This window comes from Zingiber officinale, chromosome 2A (assembly GCF_018446385.1).
Source record: "Zingiber officinale cultivar Zhangliang chromosome 2A, Zo_v1.1, whole genome shotgun sequence".
Classification (NCBI taxonomy): domain Eukaryota; kingdom Viridiplantae; phylum Streptophyta; class Magnoliopsida; order Zingiberales; family Zingiberaceae; genus Zingiber; species Zingiber officinale.
The window spans coordinates 136,028,668-136,055,280 of NC_055988.1; the positions used below are offsets into that span (position 1 = coordinate 136,028,668).

A 26,613-nucleotide genomic window follows, 5' to 3' on the forward strand; every position below is an offset into this window, starting at 1 on the left:
CTATCATATGAAAAAAATCACTTATTTGAGATTCCCTTTTAACTCCTAATTAGAAGTATCCTTACTATCGTTTTCATTCATGTTACAAAAGTTGTTATTTGCTATTTACAGATGGAATGATTAACGAACTGTAGTTTGTTTTCATATTTCAATATATAAATAGTTTAATCAATACTTCGTGATATTGATATGTAATTTGAAATTATCATAGTAATACTTAAAATTGGAAGTTGGCATATAATAATATAAATGCCAAATATAATTTTATAATATTTAATTAATTTGTAAAACTGTACAATCCTACATTCTGAACCAATAGGCCTCTCTGTTTCTAGGTAGAAAATAAAGTTTGACAGCCTTGATTTCCCCGGTTATGTAAGGCTGTGTTCTTAGTTAGAAGAAATATGTGAACTATGCAATGGAATTTAGAATATGTTCATAGTAATACTTAAAATTGGAAGTTGGCATATAATAATATAAATGCCAAATATAATTAATTTGTAACACAGTACAATCCTACATTCTGAACCAATAGGCCTCTGTTTCTAGGTAGAAAATAAAGTTTGACAGCCTTGGTTTCCCCAGTTATGTAAGGCTGCATTCTCAGTTAGGAGGAATATGTGAACCATGTGGCGGAATTTGAGTATTCCTTTATCTAGAAATTTTTGAGTATTTTGTACCAATAAATGCACAAAGAATCTGAAAAAAAAAAGCCACAATTAGATGCATGCTTATACACAATGCAAGCACAATTGATAATCATCAGTAAGCAGACACTATATTGAAGTGGAGTAAAAGCATACTGTCAATCCAATAAATAGATGGTTTTGCATCAGGTTCCTCAGAAGTATCAATATTTGGTTCAGCGTTGTCAAGAATAACAGCCACTTGGTCACCATTAATCTCAAACACTTCTCCACGCTGTCCAGATGATAGAGGCCTGCAAGATAAAGAGGTTGAAGATGAAATCATAGCGCCTAAACCAAAATCCTAATCTAGAAAAATAAATTTGAAAGAGAAAAACACAATTATCAAAAATCCTAAAATCAATTTGCAGGATACAAGATTGTTGAATACAGATTCAAACAAAGAATCAAACCTAATAGACATTTGCTACTTCAATTTTAAGATACAGCTTTTAAATAAAGAAAACAAATTTATCCTATTTTGCTGGTTGAATAAAATAGCCTCACTTGAAAAGAAAAGCAAAAAAAGGGTAGCCCGGTGCACGAAGCTCCCGCCATGCGGGGTCCCGGGGAAGGATCCATTGTACGCAGCCTTACCCTGCTTTTTGCAAGAGGTTGTTTCCAGGATTCGAACCCGTGACCTTTTGGTTACATGGCAACAACTTTACCGTTGAAAAGAAAAGCACTACGAAAAAAATTATATCTGCTCAAATTTTTAGTTAAATTGCTACAAATTAATGCTCAATTCATTTGTTAATAGTAGCTACACCACCATCTGCAAGGACAATTGTGTGTTGATTCACCACATTGATCATATTAACATATGTCAAATTCTTATAAGATGAAAAAAATGTCAATGTTCATCAACTCAAACAAATTTTCTATTAAATAATTGTAGTTGGTTGTAAATAAAATTTTTTTTATAGCAACAAAACATTGGGACTTCATTGCAGGGTATCAAGATAGCTTCTCTAATAATCACCCAGTGAATAATCAACCGACACGTGGATCATAATGTGCAAACCAAAAAGGAAAAAGTCCAAGTAAATATTCAAGTTCAGAAACAAAAATGGGGAATCTCAAATCAAACATCTTCTAAAGATGAAACTTTAAAGGAGGTAAAGAATAACCTGTCATACTACAGATAATTAGGTCTACACGTTACTTGAGGATAGAAAAAAAATGAAAGGGAATTGAGGAATGATAGAGTAAGTAGAAGGAATGATAGATGAGCTTCTGATGTTGTTTATTTACTACAGAAGATAGAAAGATGAAAGGAATATGTATCAAAAAATTAGTGATTACAGTACCTTGCATACCAGATCACCTTTTCATAACAGCTCAATACCACGATGTCATTTCATAACTACTCTATTTTTTTATGTTAATTCATAAGAGCTCAATGCTTTAAACAAAGTACAGAGGGGCAGAGAAATGTCTAAAAAAAATCCCTTCATAGTTCTTACCCTATGGGGCACAAAATGATCATATATGATATGACACCAAAAGTTCTCCATTTAATCGTCTACTCCCATTTCAAATCCTATTTATAAATGCTGAAATTTTGATAAATTATGGAAACTATTTTGCAGCATAACAAGGCACGAAAGAAGAGTTGATGATTAACTGAGGGCAACAATAAAAGATGAAAAAGGAGATATTTAGCATTTTCCCACAAGCAAACCTTGGAAAACTACTAGGAGTCAGCAATAGTTGCATTGTTGTATGAACATGACTACATGACTATTACAAGGTTCATCAAGACTAAGTTAACCTATGCTACATAGGAAAGACTTATGCACCCACCTGCCACTAAGAAAAGTAAAGGCATTTGTTGAGCCATCAGAAGTCGGTATCTTCCCCAGTATGATCCTGTGATCAAATATATTGCTAGGATTAGAATTGTATCAAGATGTAGCTCATTGAGGTAGGATGAAGATTTAAAAGGTTGGAGAAAACAACACTGGTTTAGGAAATAAAGGAGGTCAAATGATTTGAGTTTGCACCAATATAAAATGCCTATTTGAATATATCAGTTATATGGACCTATCTGGGATAAGCTTTTCAAATGCCTACTAAACTACATAAATAAGCAATTTATCTAGCAATAGATGTGGGTCAAAATGTCATTTGAATCTATGTAACTATTTGTTTGCTTAATGTCAAAAGAAAAAAATACTCTAGCTTTAAGCAATACTCACAAGAAAGAGGGAATTAACCTTCTAAAAGCATTTGAAATTCCCAATCCCAATTGATAGGAACAAAAAATTTGGTCAAAAAAAGACAATCATGAAGAAGTGATTCATTTCAAACATGTATACAATTAGCTACCATGAAAGAACAGCATCCTCCCTAAAAAAGTAAACACTTTCTCTTTTTCTTTACACATATAAGAATGTTATTTACATTCAATAAGGAAATTTCCTGACTCTTTAGTATTAATTCAGCACCAAAGGAGGGGAACAAAGGGTTAAATAAGTAAACTTCACTTCCAAGGGTTTTAAATGATGCTAAAGATGCTCATGTAACATTTTCTACATCAAATTAGTAGAGAAAAGACAACGTGTTAATTATGGCAAAAACCGGGAGAAGAAAATGGATTAAGGCCTCAAGCAACATATATTGATTAATACTCTTGGCATCCTTGATCATGTTTTAAGCAAGGAATGCCGTAGTTAGACTGACATTCTTTCAGAAGTTCACAATGATTAATAGTCTCTCACATTCAGATGTCAACTATAAAAACCTTACATAAAGGCAATGAAACAATTATCTAACCAAATTAGCAGTCAAAACTAATTTAAGGCAAGAGTTGCAACCAGCAACCAAACATATGAGCCAAGTATCAGAGGAAAAACTAAAATCTATTAAGATCAATCATAAAACTAGCAAGTTTCCCTGCGCTTATAGATGCTATATGAACCTCCAAATATGAATTGCAGAATTCGACATTAAGTGCTTCTGGTGTTTGGTGCAACCATGTCAAACCTAGAGTTGTTTTCCCAATTTACAAAGCCACTATAAGAACAGAATGGAAAAAGAAAAATAAAAAGCCAAAAAATATACATAATCCCTCCAACTTCTTGCTGGTGTATTCTTTCACTCGTAATCTCAATCAGAAAAACTACTATATCAGACAGATTTAATTTATTTGGCCAACTGAAAACACTTCAGCAGTTGAGATCCTCTAAAACAATGTGAGTTTTCTTCAAACCCAACATAAGAGCAAGAAGGCAGGCTCCAATACAAGATGAAGCCTTTTTTCTGCCTCTAACATCCTGTTCATCTAGGTTACCAAAATGTTTTCCAAAAGATTGATGAGCAACTAATATATAATTGGTTTCATGAGGCAAAGATAAAAATGAAAGCTTGGAAATTATCAAAACTAACATGAATTGAAAAAATACTATGAAATGTCAAGTTAATCAATGTCCAACAAGAATTTAATGTCAACCAAGAATCAAAGTAGCTATTTCAGAAAATAATTCCATTAAGAACAGAAAAGTTACATTTAGCACATGTTTCAGTACCATGAAATAAGGTCAAAAATCTAGTAAAGCACCTGTTACCAACTTCAATTTGAACTGAAGCACCAACATACTTCACACGATCCCCTGAAATAAAAAAAAAAAAAACAAGAAGATGGACGTGTCATGCACAAGATTATAAAGATAAAGAATGTATTAATCTAAAATCCCTATTTAAATGAATTGAATAAGCTAACTTACAAACTAGAAATGCATCCTGATGCAGTAGAGTCTCTAGATACGAAGACTAGATTTTAGCATAAACAAGAATGTAAATATCGTGTCGTGGCAGTCGGCATCTGCCCACTGACTAGTACCACAACCCTGATGTCGTCGCGACCTCGCTGACCCTATTAAATTTTTCTCTTTTGTCCATTAACTTTTTTCTTCATTATTATTTTTTTCCTCTTTCATTCATTGTTTTTTTTCTTCATCAAAATAAACAAAGAGAAAAAAAAATACCTCCTAAGATAAATAGAGGGGAAAAAAAACCTCTTGAAAGATAATTACCCTTTTCCCTTCTTAGATAAAAAAAATTAAATATAATATAATCAAAATATATAAACTAAATTATTTTATATATAAATTGGACTTAATTATAAACTATTCAAAATATATCTAAATTAAATATAGCTTAAACCTTTTTAATAGACTTTAGTTAACCAAAATCGACTTTTACTCAATAAAAATCAAACATTTCATATTAAAATTTAAACTAACATCTCAAATATAACTTAATAATAAATATCTATAATGATCAAATATTAATAAAAATATTTTAATTAATATATTTTATATTTTAAAAAGTACCGAAACAGTATCAGCGTATCGTTCCGGTCATATAGCGAAACTTCGGCACGGATCAAAATTTTAAATCTTGAGTATAAATGCTTCAAGAAATCAAGATCTAAAGTTTCCTGACTTAGGTAGATATGAAGGAAAATGACTAATATGGACCTGAAGAGAACAAATGTAAAATAGATAGATATATATCTAGGCATATTTAGCTTAAGCTCAATAGCATAATTGTTTGTTATTTCTTTAAGCTGACATTTGATTTTAATACTGAATTCAGAAGACCAATAAAGGACCCTTGGCGACAGAGATAAGATTGCTCCTTTGCAACCTAGAAGACCAATGTACAAGAAAACAGCTTCCACTAAATGTAAGGATAATGTAGATTGATCCTACCACGCCCATTATCAGTCAAAAACTCGTACCCTTGGAAAGATCCAATTAAGAAAGCAAACTAAAGAGATATGGATAGAATAGGGATTCTACAACCTAAGATATTGTAAACCAATTTTATTTGATGATTTCTCTTTAACTCAGTCTCCTTTCTTTCTCACAACTAGCTAGATTGACAATAATGCTGTGGGGGAATAATAATGGTGTTAGTATTGCAACTCAGTTAACTATATGTTTGTGTAGTCTAGATAAGTTCAAACGAATTTGGAGAATTCAACTTGATTTAACTTGAGTTCAACCAAGGTTTACATCTTGATAACACAATAATATTGGTTCTTGTGGTGATGTCTCATGCTATTTATATCAATATGAAACCGTCAAGCTACCTCCATATGCTTCAAAGAGAATCCTTGTTCAACTAGGAAAGCCAAAAAGTGTTACATGAAGAATGCATGAAAAAATCAACCAATCAATAAGAGTTCCTACTGAAAAATCATCAATAGGAACCCAACCTGTATGATATCAAAATAAATTCACAAGGAAAGGTCAACCAGTATAGATGCAAAATGCATTTGTTGTATCTCAATCCTCACATGCTATCTAATATTGGCTGTTTGGAAAACAAGTAAACAAGCCATCAAAACTCAACTGACAACTTATATTGGTAAAACTAGCATAGCTATGTAGTACCGCACAGCATGGAACACGGCTGTAGGGCTATGTAAAGGAAAAAAAACAATCCAATGGGAGATCAGTGTCATGATGTAACTTAGTCCAAAATAGCATGAAATGCAGCACTTAAGTTATAGGAGCAGGCCTCACCAGAAGCAAGTAGATTCACACAGATCACTATAGATGCTTGATATGTAGGAGATGGTAGTTGTTTTTGTTTCTGACATTTTCAAAAGTAAAAACTCAAAATTATTTAGTTTCTTAATTACTTTTTCTTTATAAGACAGATGGTATTTCCATTGTGTATGTGTATATATATTGTAATTCTATTTCTGTAATGATTATGAAAATAAAATCATTTTCCAAAAACTAGTTTCATGGTATCAGAGTCTTGCGCCTCTTTTCATATTAAATTTTTTCCTTCTCCTGTTGAACCCACATGATGATGAGTTCAGTGATGCAGAATTTGAGCTCATGCAACAATGTGTATGCGCTCGAATCTCGCCCATCTATAGTGGTTTCACGATCCTTTCATGAATATTTGTCATTACATATTACAGAAATAAGTTAGAAAACAGATCAAGGAACCAAGCAATGAGTCTTTCTGAATAAGACCCAAGTAGAACAATTGCACAAGCTTCATTGACAAGTATCCCATTGCTATTATACTTTTATCCCGCTTGTCATGGGAATTCTTAAAATAACAGATGGAACATTCTTTGCTATTGCTGTAAATAGTTAAATAGAACTGTCTAAAACAATTGCTCTTCATATTATGATGCACATACCAAATTTAGCCTGTAATTTGATTTCTATTAGCAAGGTGACTCAAACATAATTACACTACTACTTTCTTTGCAATTTGTTGTGAAATTGAGGGGCTTTATTTCAGGAGATGATTGGACAAGATGGTTTACTCTACTATTTAAGCATGATGCTTGAATGAAAAAAAAATATATAATGCTTTAGAATAACTCCTTTTGTGTTTCCAATAATGATAAAATAACACCGTGGGACTCTAGAATAAGCCACTCCAATCCATTATCTAAAGCATTCGTTTCCAAATCCATTTATTATGAAATTTATCAGTTAGGTAACACAGGCATATAGCATCGTCAGTTAAACTATATAGAGTCTCATCCTTTCTCATATCAAAAATCTCAGGTAGTCAAAGGTTCATACCGTTTATTGATAACCACACTAGGGTCTGCAAGGTCTACCTTGTAAAAGAAAAGTCTCAAACGATAAAATCATTGAATCATAAAGAAAATCAATTCCACACCTACATACCTTGAGAATTGACAATGGAAAAGAATCTATCTCATCCTCAATAAAATGGTGCGACAAAACGAGAAAAATTGCTACCTTCTTAAATTGCTAGAGCTTTAGGGGTGATTCCCATGACGGAAGGAAATCCAAAAGAAAATAAGTTGCTATAAATTTTTTTTTCCAGAATGCGCTTACCCTCTATTTCATTTGACAGAAAAAAGGAGCAAAAAATAGATTTACATTATATTGCTTCAATCTGATTTGGATGGAACCCTTACTTCCACTTGCAATAGAGCTCAAATCTAACATTAAAAATTTTGAATATTTGTTCTTTTTCAAATATATTTTTTTAATAATATTTTCATATTTTTATTTAACATATAATGTTTTAAATTTAAACTTAAATTTCCTCTCCTCTTTTCTTCCTGCAAGGAAAGAGTCAAACAAAAAATATTTTACAATTATTTTGCAGAGAGTTTTTTTCCTACTTTATATCCCTAGTTGTTTTTTCCCTTTGTAGAAACCAAGGCCTTAATATTTACTATGCATGTTCCAAAATATTTTTAGGATGTAGCAGTTCTAATATAGCCTGTCTATGGAGAAAAATGTATGCCCTTTAGAGTCATAAGTTTTCATTCTCCAATATCACTTTTTTTACAAGCATATCAAAATTTTGGTTTATCTCATCCAATTCTCTTTAGGATCTTATGCATTGCTTTTGTAAATATTGAACCCCTGTACTCTAAACACTCATTCACCCTCCCAAAAGAAAGCCCATGCCTATTCCCTCATGTACTCTAGACATCAATCATCCCCTCCTAGCGTCAACTCATCACCGCATGTTTCACATAGCGCACCTAGCGTCGTCAAGAGATTCTCAACAACCCCTATCATGCCCCCCTTTTTTTCTTCTCGTGTATCTAATTAGATATTCACCTCACTCTATGTTTATGCTACTAGCATTTCAACAAGGACTGCTACATGAGAACTTGGTGTAGTGTTTCTCACACCCTGGTTGGATAAGAAACATTAGAATACTTATTATCTTAGCTTTGAACGGAATGTAGGAACCCTCACTGGTAGTGGTGGTAAAAGAAATTATTAATGTAATTAACATATATGCACCTCAAATAGAGTTAGATGAAAACACCAAACATAAATTTTAGGAAGGCCTAGATGAGATAGTACAAAAATGAGATGGGTTTAATAGGAGATATAAACGAGTATGTAAGGGTAAAAATAAGAAATATGATATGGTGCATGTGAGCTATGATTTTAGAACAAGAAATGAAGAAAAAAAAGTCATATTAGATTTCGTAATAGCATATGAACTTATAATAACTAATATATTTTTTCAAGAGTGAATAATACTTGGTCACATTCAAAAATGGGGAAAATAAATCGCAAATTGACTTTGGTCAAAAAAATATATATAAAAATTGTGAGGTCATCCCTAGAGAAAACTTAATCACCCAATATAAGTTAGTAGTATTCGATGTGCACCTCAAGCGTAGTATTAGTAGAAGAAAAATGTGTATGAATCCTATGATCAAATAGTGGAAGTTAAAGAATTAAAAGCAAAGTATCCCTAAATAAAGGATAGAAACACAAGTATTAGGAGAAATACATAGATATTCGAATACAACATAGGATAAAATGGCATCAAATTTGAAAATGATGGTAAAGAACCTACTCAGTGGCACCACTAAATAAAGAATTTTTATATTAGAATGAGGAAGTACAAGAGAAAGTGACATAAACAAATAACCTATAAACTTTTTAAAAAATAATAATATTTAGTAACTGAGAAAGAGATAAAAAAAGGCAATAAGAATGATGCTTTCGAATGCTTGTATTGACAACTTGATACAAAAGAAGAGAAAAAGGGCATCTATAAAATAGCTAAATTGAGAAATGGATTAAAGATGAATTTAATAGCATACTAGTAAAGGATGAGGAAATAAAGAAGCAATGGAAAAGTATTTTCATCAACTTTTTAATGAAAGTTCAGGTGACTAACTTAGCTTAGAAAATTTAAGTAATTCAGAGGAATATCGAAATTTAAATGTTTATTGTAGAATTCAGTATTAAATGGGATGCAAAATGGAAAAACAGTTGAACCAGATGATATTCCAATAGAAGTATAGAAGTGCTTAAAAAAGTATGGTGTTGAATGACTTACAAAGGTATTCAACCAGATATTAAAAAATGAAGAAAGTGTCTAATCAATGGAAGGTATGCACTATAGGCCCTTGTATAAAAACAAATGAAACATATAAAATTGTGCAAACTATGGAGGTGTTAAGCCAATGAGTTATTCCATGAAATTTTGAAAAAGAATGATAGAAAAATGATTAAGGAGAATAAGATAACTAAAATCAATTTCGATTTATGCCTGAAAGACTAATGATAGATACTTGTACAATGAGCAACAACAACCAAACTTTATCCCACTAGATAGGGTCCGCTCGATGATAGATGCTTGCATTGCGACAAAATTATGTCAAGCATAGGAATAAAAATTAAGTAAAATAGGTCATTGCCCAATTCACCTATCTTCTTAAAATTGCAACAAATGATGTTTCATTTATATTTTTTAGAGAGATGTAGCTTCTACCTTGTACTACCTTGTACTAGGTATTCATTCAGTTGTGTGTAATTTAGTGGTTTCACAAGTCTTTATCCACAATAGTCTACTTTTCCTTTATCATTGAGGATTTTTTAATGTTTGTTTTATGTTCATGCTTTGGGACTAGGACATGACATGCCTTAGAGATGGATCCATTTATGAATCTTCATTAAATTGAAGAGTATATCAAGACAAACATAATTAGCCAACTTTTGCAGAGGAAAATCATCCACTATAAAACAAATATATACTAGGTTAGAGCCTCAGAACTCGAAAGACACAAAGAATGGACACCACAGGAAAGAAAATAATAAAAAGATGCAAGCTAGAAATCTAAGAAAACTTCAAAAAGCATGGAGTAATAAACGTAGACAAAGAACTAGGATTATTGCCTTTCTTAAGTGGCCTTTTTGATTGCTCAGGTGGTGTAGCAGCATCTAAATCTTTTGATGTAGAAGCATTCTCAACTTCTCCAGCAACTCTCTACAGTTAATAAAAAAAACAAAGATGTAAACTCAAAGATTTGATGATACCACCTAGAACTATGAACCCCAAATCAATGAAAGACAGATAATTAGCAAACTAGACACTAATGCCACCTATATATTCCTCAGGCAGTAAAATATGTGAAATATCCATGAACTATAAATGAAGAATTATAAAAATTTCAGTCTTAAGTCCACCAAATTCTAACAATCCTAGATTCTAAACTTTGTGACTATCCTTATCTTAACAAACACAAAGCTGGAAAATCACAAATGAGAAGATGAAACGCCAAAAAAAAATTGTTTGAAAAACCAATAACAGTCATTGAAGCAAAGGATCAAATTTCAATTGTATTATAAATTTTGTCATACAGCCTAATATCTTAGTAAAGAATAACAAAATGAACATCCTAAAAAAGGTCCAAGCTGTCATACAGAAAATACAAGCTAATAAATATGTTTAAAGAATATTTAAAACACAAGAGGAATAGTGGCCATGTGTGCCCATGATCGTCGCAGATCAGCAATAGGAACCTATGATTTAATTAAATACTTAAGTTAATAAATTTAATAAACTCTTAACTATGAGATAATTTAAAGAGGTTTAATTAAAGACTAATAAAATTATCCCATTAATTTTATATATATATATATAGTTTTTATTTTTAAATATTTAGATTAATTTTTTTTAGTAATATATTTTATATTTAAAAAATATCAAAACTATATCAGCACGGTACGATACTAAAACTATATAGTTCCCGTCTGAGATTAAAACCTTGGCATGCTCGAGATTTTAAACCATGGTTTTATACAACCATAGAAATCTTCCTCTACTTCTGGAAGGTTTTATTCTGCAATTAAATTGTCTGTATAAATGGATGCCACAAAATATTAGCATCCAAACATTAAATGGAGAAAGGAAAAAAAAGCAAACTTTTGAGTTTCAGAGCAACAGCAATCCTGCACGGTGACTTGCAATCTTTTTCTGGCTTACTTACCTTTGCAAATTCCTCAAGACTGCATGGTTCAAGCTTCTTGAGTGCCTCAACAGAAGCTTGCACATCATCACTATCACTTTCCCCTGACTTGTTTTCGTTATTACTAGTCCATTCTTCATTGCTTTCAGCATTTTCATCTTCAGCATCAGACTCAGATGTACATTCTTCTCCTGATTCCACATGACTATCATCTGTTTCACTTTCAGAAGCATTTTCTTGACCAAAGTCCTGCGTGAAAAACAAGAGTTGTCAGATCTCTCATCAATCATCAAGTCTAGATCCAATGGTGTGTATAAATATAATATAAGCTGCTCTTACATATGGAGTGAGAACATTGCTGTCAAGCACTAGCAGTGGGACCTGTAAATCCCGAGCCAGAGCTCTTACCATTCTTTCTCTCAGAAGCTCGGTTCCTGGAAACATTAACCAGATTTCAAAGATTTTGAATTCACAATTTGGTGTGGAAGGAGAAAAAAGCAAAATTGTACATAGATAAAAAAATTTCTAAAAAAACCTGGTACACCCTGTAGCAGTATCCTCCCAGTCGAAGAGATCAGCCGAGCACCATAAGATGATGCAAAGTTTTTGTGTCTCAAATGAGAAGCAACGCATTCAGTCAACAAATTCTTTGTGTGCTCCCTGGTAGGATAAAATAAAATATGCGTGGATCAAATGATATCACCTAAAAAGATCTCAAAAGGCCTTACCGAATATGGTATGGGAACTTATCCCATGACACCCTGATCTTTTCCCATGGAACAACCCTCCGCATGAATTCCTTTTTGAATCGCTGTCGCTTGGTTAGCAAAGGGGATCCTTTTATTTGACTATCAATTGACAACTTCTCACAGCTAAGCCAATCAAGCTGGTCTTGTTCCCCAAGCGAAGCATGTTCATTACAGTGATTTGAATCAGAAATAGCCTCTTCTTTGCTCACTTTTTCCTTGTCAAACCCAGTGACACTTTTAACTGGCACATGTTTACCACCGCTGGCATTATTCCCATCACTTTCAGAACTGTAAAATCTACAGCATGTATATGACATGCTGGTACTTGACCTATTGCTTATTCCCACATCTCTTCTCTGTGAGGAAAGTGAAGTTGTGTAAGGAAGTGAAGCTGAACTAAACCGTCTAACAAGAGAATCTCTCAGTAGTGGAGGGTAGTCATAAATGTTACATCTGTCATAACAGCTATGGGAAAGATCCCTTCTTATTAGCCTGGGCAAGTACCAATATTCTTGTCCTACAGAACTCCGTTTGAGTATCCTACATTTTAATCTCGTTGAAAACATCATGATGTTATTCTATGGGTACAAAACTAAGTGCAAGCACAAACTCTATTGTAGATCAATATTAACTAGAGGCTCCGGGGATGAAACCTGAACCTGGAAATCCAAAAATAAATAAACAATTACTCGAAGTAGAAGGCTTTTGGTAAATATAATAGAAACTTTTGCTAGAAAAACAATAATTTATTTCTTTTACACGAGACAAACAACATAAAACCGTGACCACAAAGAAGCAAATTTTTGCCCATCACATTAAGAAACCAAATTATACAACTAATGGCGCATGTAACGCAAAAATGCCCAGGAAGAAACGCGAAGAGCAAGGGAAGCAGCAGTAAAAAAGGAAGAAACAACCACATACCCACAAATCTCTCGAGAAACTCATAAAACGTTGGATCAAATTTTCCGCATATTCCCAAAGGATCACAAAAACCAAACTTCGATAATCTTCGGACAAACCATTAGTTGCAATGAGCATGATACGTCAAATTACCTCAAAGTAGTAGCTGATCTGAGCGCGGAGAAAGGGGAGACGGCGGCCGAAGAGAAATATTAGGTCAGGCGTGCGAGCGCCGGGAAACGGTGGAAGGGCTAGGTTAGGTCTGAGGAGGAGCCGAGCCGCGCTCCTGCTTAACCGCTATTTCACCCAACCAATCGTGCGGTGGTATATAATCAACAAGCGCCCTTTTTTTTTATTGTAATGCTCCATTTTATATTTATTTATTTCTTTATTTATATTAAAAATATGTCTTATTTGTCAAAAGATCTTATTTTTTATTTAGAGTAATTTGATTAAAATTACTTATATGTAGAGTTTTGATAAATAATTAAATTGTATTAAAATGATTTTGATTAAAATAAAATACTTTTAATTAAATTAAAGTAATTTTATCAAAGTTAATATATATATATGTTTTATGTTTAATAATTTTAATTAATTTAGAATAATTTTATTAAATGATGCGCTACTAGTTTTGATAAAATTACTATTATAATATGATATAATAAAAATAGTTTTAAAATAAAAAATAATATACTATTTTTAAAAAATTATATATACTATTTTTATAATAAAAAATTAGCATATATCAAGGGCAATTGTTGACTATCTATGATTAAAGGGACAGTCCCAAAACTACCTAGACAAGTCTAGGTTACAAGAATATTGTTCTCTACAGGTGAGGCTCATTAGAAGAAAGAACCACAGACAAAGAAGATATAAAAACCAATGTTTTTAATAGATAATTATGAAATGTTTATTATCTTTTAAGATAATCATGAACTGTCTACATTATAATTTTGTTTGTAATTTAGTATTCATAATTATTGTTCACAATTACGGTTCACAATTACTGTTTACATTTATTGTTCATACTGAATAACTGTTCACAATTATTGTTATTACCAAAATTTAGTATTTTTTTTTATCAGAGTCTAAAGATTACGTTTAAGGACCTTTTATGCCTAAACAATAATTACCCCTGATATATAATCATTGTCCAGAATTAAAAATTAACAAAGAGTTTCTTCTTGAAATTCTTGAAAAGTTAAGTTATAAATGGGTTGTTGATGTATTAGGCAAGAGCCTTTACAAGTATTTTGGTCTTTACAATGGCAATTTGTTTGACTATTTGTTATGGGAGGTACTACTTTAGATGGAGGTAATGCTGATAAGGTAGGGATATTGTGAGGAGTATCTCCATATTTTTGTACTGATGCTGAATAGTCGGAGACAATAGGAGATACAATAGGAGTTGAGAGAAAAAGAGCATAATCTTTAGTCAACAGGAGAGCACGGTCTGGTTGGACAAGAAAATTGAGTCCTAGTATTACCTCCATCTGGTTGAAAAGTGTTAGGAGAAACTCTTTGCTAATTTTTAATTCTTGACAATGATTATATATCAGGGGTAATTGTTGTTTAGGCATAAAAGGTCCTTAAACGTAATCTTTAGGCTCTGATACCAAAAATACTAAATTTTGGTAATAATAGTAATTGTGAATAGTAATTCGGTATGAACAGTAGTTGTGAAAAACAATAATTGTGAACAGTAAATTACAACCAAAATTATAATATAGACAGTTCGTGATTATCTAAAAAGATAATAAACAGTTCATAATTATCTATTAAAAACATTAGTTTTTATATCTTCTTTGTCTGTGGTTCTTTCTTCCAGTGAGCCTCAGCTAGTAGATCTCTCGGCCATTGGTTTTTATACTTCAACTTTACAATTTCATAACTACGATTCCTTAGTTGCTACAACACAGGCTTGAAGTTGTAGTAGTTACGAAATTGTAGTTGTTACTACACAGACTTGAATTGTTCAATTATATTATAGCAACTACTGAACCATAATTGTTACAACATAGGTTTGACATTGTAGCAGCTACAATTCTGTAGCTGCTACAGCACGGTATTGACTTGTTCAATCACTTTGTAGCAGCTATAATTTCATAGATGCTACAACATAGGTTTGATATCCCCTTATGTGGATGATTTTGTCTAATGGGGTGACTAAACATATACATACAAACCCTCAACCAGATAAATGATTTTTACTCTTCTCCTACTCATATACTTTTGCACGTCTATTAATGAGCCAAGTTATAAATCTAGAATTGATTTTCAACTCCTTGAATTAAATTTCACCTACTCCTTCCTAAACTTTAACTCTAGAATTGATGAAATCATATCATTATAAAGATAACCTCCTAGCATATGTTTACCCTTTACTTTCATATCATGGCACAAGACACTTCCCACATCATGACACGTTTGTGTCACTGAAAACCAATATCTTCTTCTAGTCTCGTGATAGTGCCTGATGATTTGAGTTCTGACACTTCTAAGGGATCATCAGAAGACTCTTCCCTCTCCCTGCCTCTGAACATCTTGGTAGGGTCGTCTACACCAGTGGATCCTCAGGACGACGAGTGATATTTCATGTCCCAATAATCCCTTTTCCTTATATATTTGACAGTAAACTGCAGAAATCACTCAAGTGAACTCTCATCCTAGTATTGATCTTGGTCCCTAATTTGCCAATCTAAGAAGTGTCCTTAGGCAGGATATTCAACTGTATCTAATTTTGGCGCAAGTGAAAACCCTGAAGCAATAGTAGAATTAAGCGGTGAGCGAGTTAAAGGATGCCCTCAAAGAGTGTAAAAGACCATGCCACACTTATAACAAGCTGAATAAATAAGTGACAAAGGTTAATGTAGCTCTAAAAGAGGCCATGTATATGTTGGAAAGCAACAATTACTAAGGGAGGGGATTATTTTAAAAGACAGTATGGCCTTGGATTATTTTATTGATCTTCCTTCTGTTGATGTCTTATAATGACTATCTTCATTCTATTGTATGTCTTATGGACTCAGGAACTTATACTTTTAATGTTGAATAATGAGTTAATCTATCTCAGTATATTGAACCATAGCTGCTACAACACAAGTTTGACATTGTACAAGCTATGAAACTATAGTTGCTATAACACGGTTCGCAACCTTCTTCAAACACATTGTAGTAACTATAGTTTTGTAGATGCTACAACACAGACTTGAGTTGTAGCAGTTATAAAACCGTAGCTACTACAATGTGGACTTGACTTGATGTTGTAGATGCTATAACACAAACTTGAATTCTTCAATTATGTTCTAGTAGCTACTTAATCATAGCTGCTACATTACAGACGTGCTCAAGTATTATATGTAGCAGACACAATCGATATGAAAATGAAATTGTAAATCAAACACTAAAAATATTTAAATATTGTAAATATAAATATATAATAATCTCATATAATATTTAAATACTAGTATGTTAGATTACATGCATCAAATATTTACTTACATATTTCAATCTCATACAAAATGCTTAGAATTTCATTGATCCATTGTGACATTTACTTACATATTTTAAACATCATACAAAATGCACAAAATTTCATTGTAACATTTATTTAAATGGTTGGAGGAATCCTATAAGATTGACGATTATGACCTAGCAATGAACACATTGTACACCTTTTCTGAATTTTGCCACTATGTCTACTTTCAATGTGTGTTTTTTTATCATTTTCTTGGTTGTACACTGTTAGAGTGCATGCTAAAAGTGTAGCTTTTTGTATAAACATATAAGAATCGCATTGGCCAAATGTCTATATTTATGCTAAGTGTAGTTGTCCATTTAATTTATATTGTAGATAACATGGTGTGAGGAGACACATAGAAGATCATGTTATCAAATCCTTATAAATTATAAACAGTTGCTCACAATCAAGATGGAATGAGATAAACCATTGGAGTGGTCGTAGTGTAATTAGGTATTAGTTTATCTTGACTAATAAATTACACTAGTACACTATGAGTATATTGAACAAGACCAATTGAGGTAGTATCTTTTTATACTGACTATATAAAAGAAAAATACCTCTGTTATTATAGAACTGTATACTCTTAATCATGATATAATAACAAACACATATACTTAGTATTTATTTCTTTGATTTATCAAAGGTGTGATTTAGCTCGTTAAATCAATAGGTCTGATAAGTTGAGAAATGATATTATTTATATGGTGTGTTGTTGATTATGGAATGAAACTATCCTAGTAATCTAGGTTGATGATGTCCCCTTAAGGAGCTCATAATGATTGTCATGTAAATCCTGCAGGTGGACTTAGTCCGATATGACGATAAGGTTGAGTGGTACTACTATTGGAACTAGATATTAATTAAGTAAATTGTCAGTAACTCATTTAATTAGTGGACATCAATATCTTAAACACAGGGAGACTAACACACTCATGATAAGAAAGAGCTCATATAGTAATATAGGGTTGGTGCGGTAGTGCAATAATAACTCTTTAGTGGAATCACTACTAGAAATATAACATATTACGACACTTTCTTCATGACATTTAATTTTAAATGTCACTATAAATATTTTTTAATGACATTTATCAAAAAGAATTATTTTAAATGTAAAAATATCATTTTAGACAATATATAGTGACAAATTTCACTAATGTCATCATATACCACTAATAATCACTTAATAATTAGGCCATATTATTTTTTTTTGCCTTGACCTGCTAACCCCTCACAATTCCCTCACACGTCGATTTTCTTTCTTTCTCCTTTGTTCTCGCTGTCTCACTACTCACCCACGACTCAAGCGCCGCTCCGATCCTCTCCCTTTTTTTCCCTAAGCTGCTCTCGTCGTCGCTGCTTCTCTCCCTTGCTCCTCCCTAATCTGCTCTCGTCGGTGCTCCTCTCCTTGTTTCCTCCCTCTGCTCTCATCGTTGCCGCTCCTCTCCCTTTTTCCTCCCTAATATGCTCTCACTATTGCCGCTCCTTTCACCCACACTCACGCATACCTGTGTCGCCGTCGGCCTCCATCGCGTGTCGCCACCATGATTCCTCCACAGCACTGCCTACACACCGTGATTCTGCCTGTCTCCTCCCAAACCCATTCTCGTCGTCGCGGCTCCCTAATCTGCTCTCAACCTAGAGGTGTTGGTTCTATAAAATTACCTTATTTTACCTTCCCAAATTGCTTTTTCTTTCAAAGGTAATGTTTGCTTATCTGATTGTTCCTTGTCATAATTATTCTGTTGATTGATCTATTGTTGTTCTTGCTTATCATCGACCTAGTTTCAATTATGTGATCATGGATCTTCATTTTTAGTTACATATAAATGATTTTATATTATTCATATCATGAACTAAATAATAAGAAAATTTTCATTTTATCATCAAGTTATGTTTGATCCATAATATTTGTCAATCTTTAGCTAATATTTTACGGTTCTATTTTTCTATTTCTGGTGAACCTATTATGTGGCTCCTTGAGTCCTTTCTTGGATGAATTGTTCAATAAACCATATCTGATTTCTTCAGGGGATAGATTGGAATTCATTTTTCTATAGAAATGAAATTGAAATCGAAGGCTCAATTTGAAGCGGAATTGGATGAAGGGACATGCTTACTATGGTGGAGCTCTATCAGATTGTGTTGTTTACTAGCACATCTAATAGGTTAGTAGTCTAAAAAACTTTCAAAGAATACAATCCTGGCACTTTATTCACAAATTCTTTGAAAATATTGTCTTTTCTTCATACTTGTCAATATTCTAATAATATGCAGTACTTGATAAATCATAGTTCTTAGTAGTTTTAGTATCAATGTTGTTCTTAGTAACACAACTAAAAGAAGAAAATTGGTTTCTAGTGATTTTCTAATACTCTTATCTGCACCACATTAACAACAGATAATGAAGTCGGTATGTTTCTTGCTGGTACCACCTGGACCAGCAAATTTACTGTATTTTTATGGAATGTTGATTTCACTGAGTCGAATTGTATTTCTTTTGTCAAATGGAGTTACACAATGGTATTAACACATACTTTCAACCATCAAAGTTTTTGAGCCGAGTTGATAGTTGATCATACATTATTCTATTGTTACTTGGTCATAGAGCCAGTTGTCTTGCTGATGAATTTCTTGCGATCCTATAGCCTACAACGTAGTCACTGATAGTAACTTGCATGCAGACATATATGTAAATTTGGTTATATTCCTTCAGTATCAGATTTTATTTGAATCCACAAGAATTAGAATTATAACAATACAAATTAACTAACGGAAAATAATATTAACAATTGATTTGAAACAATGTTCTATTTGCTTACACTAATTTGTTTTTCACATTCTAGGCTAGTATAAATGTATAATGCCTAAGAGAATTGCATGAACCAGCTTTACTTTAATCAATTTAAATGCTAAGTTTCTGTCTGTCATCTTGACTTAAAGTGGGACAAAAATGGATACTCTTCTTCTCATTTCTCTATACTGATCATGACCTTATTTGATTGGAAAAGATGATATATTTTTCACATCAAGTTAATATATATAGCATGTTGTTGTCTATCCTTATATGTGGTAATACTCTTCTTCTAATATTAAGAGTTTAATAGGGCATTTTAACTGCAAGATTAGTATTTTTCTCTAGATTAATGCAATAATGACTTCTTATGAAAGCTTGTTCATCTGTTATTATGCGCTCATCTTTGAAGGAAGAGAGATTGGGAAGTTTAAGGCAAAGATTGGAGATCCAGTGTGATGGCTCTTGTTTGGATCATCAAGTACCACTCTACATTGATAATGACTATTTATTTATTTTTTTACATAGTACCTTCTACAGCCTTTTCGATAATTGCAAGCTGACAGATTTATGTTGTAGGATGCTCTGAGACATCTCTGGCAAGTTGCCTATCCTAATAGAGAAATTCCTCCTCTTAAATATGAATTATGGAAGGAAATGGGTTGGCAAGGCTGTGACCCATCAATAGATTTTAGGTAAGTGGAACTTTAGTTCTACTGATACCTTAAGAAAAGATTTGACTTTTTACATAATTGTGATGCTAAATGTGTTTGTAGGGGTGGTGGCTTCATATCCTTGGAAAATCTCTTTTTTTTTTGCCAAAAACTATTTGGTAGTTAATTTTTCCTTGAATTTTCTTTCCTTTTATTTTAGTTCTTTTGTTTCATTGCCCAAATCAGTGTTTGTCTTGTCGTATGGATCAGAATTCTTTCCAAGCGTTGTTACACAAGAAAGAAGGTAGAAGAGCTGAACGGGAGTACCCTTTTGCTGTAGCTGGTGTTAATTTGTCATTTATGCTGATGCAAATGCTAGATTTACAATCAGGTAGTTTGTCAACTATTAGCTGAAAGGTCAGTGCTGTACATTGATTTAAATCTTAGTTTTTTCCCATTTCAATCATGCCATCTAGCAAAGCTGGAATTCAGTTCCTGGAATTGCTTGGAGAAGATTTAGAAAGCTGGAGCGTGAGCTTTCACTATAAGATGTGACCAGTGTGAAAGATTTGCCTGCGTACAACATGATGTTGTAGCAACCTGTGATTCATTGTTTCAGCTCCCTGTGAGACAGTAATATATATATCCTTTGAGAATTGTGTATATCAGTTTTAAGTGAAGGTGAAGAATTCTCTACCGGTTTTGTTAACAAAACCTACTGTGAATTACCAATAATGTTCAGTTCATGCAGTCTTTCTTTAATGTGTGTTCTTCCTTTTATGTTGGCTACTTCTTGGCTAATCAGAGCTTACTTTGTTAGTTTTAAAATTCAATGATTTGTTAGTATTTAATTAGCATTGGATTCAATACTTTTACATTAGTACTGCATTTGTACTTGTGTAATGATGGAATGAATTGTGATGATATGGTGAATGAATTGGATATTTTGGATATAAAACGTTTCTATCCTTTATTGTGGAGAATTGTGATGATGGTTAAATTGTGATGATGTACAACTTTTTCTATTATGTGATGAATGTTTTGTATTTTGAATAAATATTAGTAATTTATTGTGGTGTATTCTAAATGTTTCTATTTAATATTTTTATAAAATATTATAATTGACATTTAATAATGTCATTATAGATTATATAAGATGACAATTTAAAATACCCTTATAAATTATCATTATTAACATATTTTATTGTCCTTATATAAAAATTTAAAACATTTATAATTGTCAATATAAATTAGTTTAGGTGACATTTATATTTGTCCTTATTTAGATAATAAAAAGACATTCATAAATGTCCATGAAATATTTTTTCTTGATATTTTCGATTGTCATTATATCCCTATATTTAAGATACTTTTAAAGTTAGCATAAATATTTTATAAGGATATTATACAAATGTCAGGAATACTAGAGGGTCTATACTAACACCGCATTTCAATACATTTTTTGGTGATGTCACCATAGCTTTAATGTCACTAAAAGTATACTATAAGGACGTTTATGTGTGTCCTTAAAGACCTTAATTATAGTAGTGAATGAGATATTATTGATGAACTTGAGTTGGGCGTTCGGGGCGAACACGGGAAGCTCAAGCTCATCAGGAGACCAAAACCAATTCCTCCTCTCGATCCCTATTGTAGCCTCTTATTTATAAAGTCTTATATCCACTCAAATTCAACTTCTTACCCACCTTAAGGTGGCCAGCCAATCCAAGCTTGGAGCCCAAGCTAAGGCCGGTCAAACCAAGGTTAGATGGGTTCAAGTTGTGGCCGACTCTAGCTTGGAGCCCAAGCAAGGGTGGCCGACCACATTGAATTCAAAAGAAGTTTTATTTTGTAAAATCTTTCTTTTTATAGAGATCCATTAAAAGGATGATTTTAATATAAATTTTTTTTTTTTAGATCGGTCATAAAAGGAAATAAAAGGGAGTTTTTATTTTGTTGAAAACTTTCCTTTTATGTTGGTTTTAAAAGAGATTTTTAAATTTTAAAATCTTTCCGTTTATAGCTTTCTACAAAGGAATAAAAGAGAGATTTGAAATCTTTCCTTATTTGTAGTTATCTACAATGTGAAAGAAAGATTTTAATTTTTTGATAAAACTTTCCTTTCTTGAAATCATGTTTTATTTTAAATCTTATCTTTTATAGATATCCATAAAAGGATTTAAAAGAGAGAGATTTTAATTTATAAAATATTCCTTTTAGAACTATCCACAAAAGGGATTTTTAAAAGAGATATTTTAATTTTTGTTTAAAATCTTTCCTTGCTTGGAGAACAAGCATGTGGCCGGCCATGACAAGAAGAAAAGGAAGTTTTAATTTTTGGTTTTAAAACTTTCCTTTTTAGTCATTGTCAAGGAATATAAGGAAGTTATAATTATGTTTAAAACTTTCCTTATTTGCCAAGACCGAAGAATATAAAAGAGAGGGTAGAGGTGTCTCACCTCACAACAATACATCTTCTATTCCTCTCCTCTCTTCCTTGGTGGTGGCCGACCCTTACTCTTTCTCTCTTCTCCTTTGTTTTCCCTCTTGGTGGCCGACAACATGTTGGTGTGGAGATCCATTATGTTGGTTGGTCCTAGGAAGATCGTACCGGTTCCACTGTACAAAAATTTTGTACAAGTATCGAACCTTTCCTAAACAACCTATTGTATTCTTTAGAAGTTAAATTAGGAATCGCAAACGAAACTTAACATTATTGATTCCAAATTTAACTTATCTGTTCTTAATGGTTTAGATTTGGATTGCAAGTAGAACTTAACACTATTGATCCAAATCAACCTATATTAAAAATTTAATTAAATATTAATTTCCAAAATTGATTTTCAGGACTGCATGGCGAGGCACATGGCCTTCTTGGGTATGGGAGCATCCACCGCCGCCTAGACAAAGTCTTTTAAGGAAAGCTAATATTTAATTTCCTTATATAACTCTAGGTTTAACCAAAAAGAACAATCGAATCACAAATTCGAAAAATAAAATAAAAGAAACACAACTTCGAATATCTAATCCGAAAAACTAGAATCTAATGTCTCTTGTGTTTGGAATTCTTACAAAGAAAAATAACTAGTATGATGCGGAAAATAATTACTAGTTATACCTTCCTTTGTATGCAACAACCTCTTGATCTTCTACCGTATTCCTCTTCTTATCCCGGACGTTGTGTGGGCAACGATCTACCGAGATGAGAACCACCCAAGCCCTTCTCCTTCCTCCTTGCAAGTTTCGGCCAAAACAAGAATCCTCCAAGGATGTAGAATTTCGGCCACCACCACCAAGCTCCAAGGGATGCAAGAAACAAAGCCTCCTTTCTCTCCTTCTTCTCCTAGCTAGAACCGGACGCCATCAAAAACTCCAAGAGAATGATGAAACCAGTCACTAAAGAAGAAGAGAAGAGGAGAGGGAGAACCTCTAGGGTCGACCACAACCAAGGAAGAAAAGAGAGGAAGAAATAGAATAGAGTCGTTCAATCATGAAGGCACCTCTACCCCCTCTTTTATAATCCTTGGTCTTGGCAAATAAGGAAATTTTAATAAAACTTTCTTATTTTCTTTGCCATGAAAGAAAAAAATTAATTGATAAAAATCAATTTTCTATTCTCTTATTAAAGTGGCCGGCCACAAAGAATTCTCCATCAAGCAAAGTTTTTATTCACAAGAATTAAAACTTCCTAATTTGTTTCCGGAAATTTTTATTAAAATTTCTCTAATAATTTTTCCCTTCAAGGTGGATTATAAAAAGAAATTTTATAAATTAAAATCTTTCTTTTAAACATGTGGATAATTTTCAAAAGAAAAGTTATCTCTAAAATTAAAATCTCCTTTCTGTAACGACCACCCTTCTTACTACTACTACTCTCTAAGGATGACCGTTACTTATTTACTAGCTCTACTTAACCGGTATAATTAAAATCCTCGAAGAAACCCTATCGAAAAAAATTCTAGCAGAGTCTCCCCTGTACCGGTAACCATAATCATTAATACATGACATAATATACACAGCCACAAGCGGCTGGAACACATATCAATCAACCACGCAGTTTATATATCAAAAAGAAGCACAATGCCAAGGAAAAATCAACTCTAACGAATACACGACAAGACGAACCAAATAATAACATGCACAAGTTCTAAATACGTTAAACACTTAAACCGAAACATTCTAAATAAATTCTGGTTCAATCTCTTAGTTTACTCCATAGTCCAAACATCACACACCATCCGCGCCACCTTGTCGCCTTCCTTGCTATATCTTTTCCTTTCCTATATCTGCAGTAAGAGGAAGTGCAATCTATAAGCAAAATTTGCTTAGTAAGCGCTATCTAACTCACAAAATCACGAATGTGCATGTATACGAAAAGAACTAGAAACTATATGCTCTAAGAAGAAATAAAGCATAAATATAACTGCTCATGTCAAACTAATAGCAAAGAAAAGCTAAGAAATCTACTCATGTAATTCTAATAGCTAATCATGCTACTCATCTAATAGGTAAACATGAAAACTACTCATCCACTAGATAAACATGGTAGAATAAAGAACTAAACTTTCTGATTTTTAGAACTATATGACACTTATTTCACTTGTTCTAACTTAATCTCTGATACTTTATGTTTATGTAAAACTCGTTTTACTTGTTCAAAAACTTATACTTATAATACTTCAAAATAATAATCAACTTCTCTTGGGCCCGACAACTGTGCTTTTACTTTTGCAACGACCTGACCCATTTGGCGACCCTATGGTCGTCGACCGTCGACCGTCGGCCGAGTTGTTACTACTAGGTTATCTAAACCTAGGGACGACTATGGGAGCCCAACCTAAGGACAGAGAGTCCAGTACAGTGTCACTGATAAAAGTAAAATACTTGTTATCTTTTAATACTTCTAATATATAATGCCTCGGCATTTTCTTTAGCACCTTGTGTGCCAAAATCCCTAAAGTCTTGACTTTGGGATCTACTTAAGGCCTTGGCCTTTTTCTTTCTTTTCTTTATCTTTCTTATATTTTTCTTAAACTCTTAAAAAGAATATAGGCATGCTACAATAGAATCAAATCAAAGGAAAGAAAATCTGACTTCTATAAGCATGCTATATCAGAGACAAATCAAAAGAAAGCATATCTAACTTCTTCAAACATGCTACAACAGATTTAAAACAAAGGAAACAATTCTGAAATATTTAAGCATGCTAAAATGAAAGCTGTTCAGATTTGTTATAATGCAAAGGAAACCCAAAACTGCAACGTGCACTGGCATAGCTGTTCCTACTCATTGGAGCTAATAAACTTGAAATCTGCATGCATAAAACTAATAAGGAAGGATCTATATCAAAACTAAGCAATGGAAATGCTAACAGCACAAAATCACTCTACTACATGCTCGTTAAAAGGCCTATTCCTACACATGGCATTAGAATTCGGACTGTAACAAGCTCCAAGAGGGGCGGTTCTACCTCATTACGGCAAGGAAAAATCAAACTAAGGTGCTATACAAAACTAAATCTGTAGAACGTTAAAATTGCATACTTTAAGAACTAGAACTAAACTATCTGTTTATAACACATGCACCCAAACTAAGGCATAAAACTCATGACATGCCAATCCTAATTTGCATACATAAAAACATAATGTACAGTAAATCTGAATGCATTTATACTAGCATAGACATGCACGAAACTAAATCTGAAACTTTATACACCAAACTAAATTTGAAACTGAATGCCACGGCAGAAAATCATAGAGAACTGAATGCTCAACGTGCTCAACCCCTACATGCTCCTTCTTTGAGACTCACGGCAACTAAACACAAGGACAGTGCAACAATTTGATCGAACACAAATGCCGAAATCTAAACATGTCTGAATCTGATGTACTTGATCATAGCGGCGAAAGAATTCAAACTACATGCTCAAACTTATACAAATCATCCCCTTTCTCTCCTTGGAACACACGGCAGCAAGCACAAAACCTAACTCCCTTAAAAATCAAAACGAGAAGCCAACGCGAATCCAAAGCTACTCTACTGCAGGTGAGGAAGCACTTACATGGAGTTTTCTTGGACTTACTGCCGGAGAAAGGAACTTCTAGGGTTCGGAGAAACTCCAAATCTCGCGGCTCCTTTGTGTTTCTGAGCTCCCCGCGTCGAGGTGGTCACGCACGGGTGAAGACCGGTCGGAAAAAGCCTTCGCCGGCCGCTAGAGGGAGGAAACCCTAGCTCCTTCATGTTTCCGCCCGAGAGAAGAACGGCGTCGCGCCGCGAGAAGGAGGAGGAAAAGGTTTCGGGTCGGGAGAAATTAGGGCTCGGGATTTTACCTCCTCAACTTATCCCTCTTTATAATCTCCATATTCTGTTAACTTGTTAAATAAATTTTCCTACCTTTTCTAAACAAAACCGACGGCTGGATCACTTGGTCAGTCGGGTTTTGACCGAGCCAAAGGCTGCAGGTTCAAGTCCCCAGCCAAGCCTTTTATTCTCCTTTTATTCTGCTATTAACTATTTATTACTAAAATACAATTCGACCCTTATTTGATCAAG

General features: G+C 33.1%; 1 protein-coding gene, 1 long non-coding RNA gene and 1 pseudogene across 3 annotated transcripts in view; 2 read left to right on the forward strand and 1 right to left on the reverse strand.

Moving 5' to 3' along the window:
- LOC122042399 overlaps positions 1-13,398 on the reverse strand; it is a 31,846-nt gene extending 18,448 nt beyond the window's left edge. Inside the window, exons 1-9 of one of the 2 annotated variants that reach the window (XM_042602507.1) lie at positions 13,242-13,398; positions 12,165-12,844; positions 11,972-12,096; positions 11,776-11,870; positions 11,458-11,685; positions 10,364-10,454; positions 4,249-4,300; positions 2,493-2,558; positions 804-940 (exon numbers count right to left, since the gene is read on the reverse strand). In XM_042602507.1, the coding sequence (XP_042458441.1) occupies positions 804-940; positions 2,493-2,558; positions 4,249-4,300; positions 10,364-10,454; positions 11,458-11,685; positions 11,776-11,870; positions 11,972-12,096; positions 12,165-12,754 (1,384 nt within the window). In that variant the 5' untranslated portion in view covers positions 12,755-12,844; positions 13,242-13,398. The remainder of the gene's footprint in view (positions 1-803; positions 941-2,492; positions 2,559-4,248; positions 4,301-10,363; positions 10,455-11,457; positions 11,686-11,775; positions 11,871-11,971; positions 12,097-12,164; positions 12,845-13,241) is intronic. The other variant, XM_042602508.1, reaches the window with a different exon arrangement.
- A 4,439-nt stretch (positions 13,399-17,837) lies between these two features.
- LOC122042401 lies at positions 17,838-18,783 on the forward strand. The gene is made up of 2 exons (XR_006129212.1): positions 17,838-18,316; positions 18,646-18,783. It is a non-coding gene; the product is annotated as an uncharacterized LOC122042401 (long non-coding RNA).
- A 1,019-nt stretch (positions 18,784-19,802) lies between these two features.
- Positions 19,803-20,894, forward strand: LOC122044018 (annotated as a pseudogene).
- Positions 20,895-26,613: the final 5,719 nt, after the last annotated feature.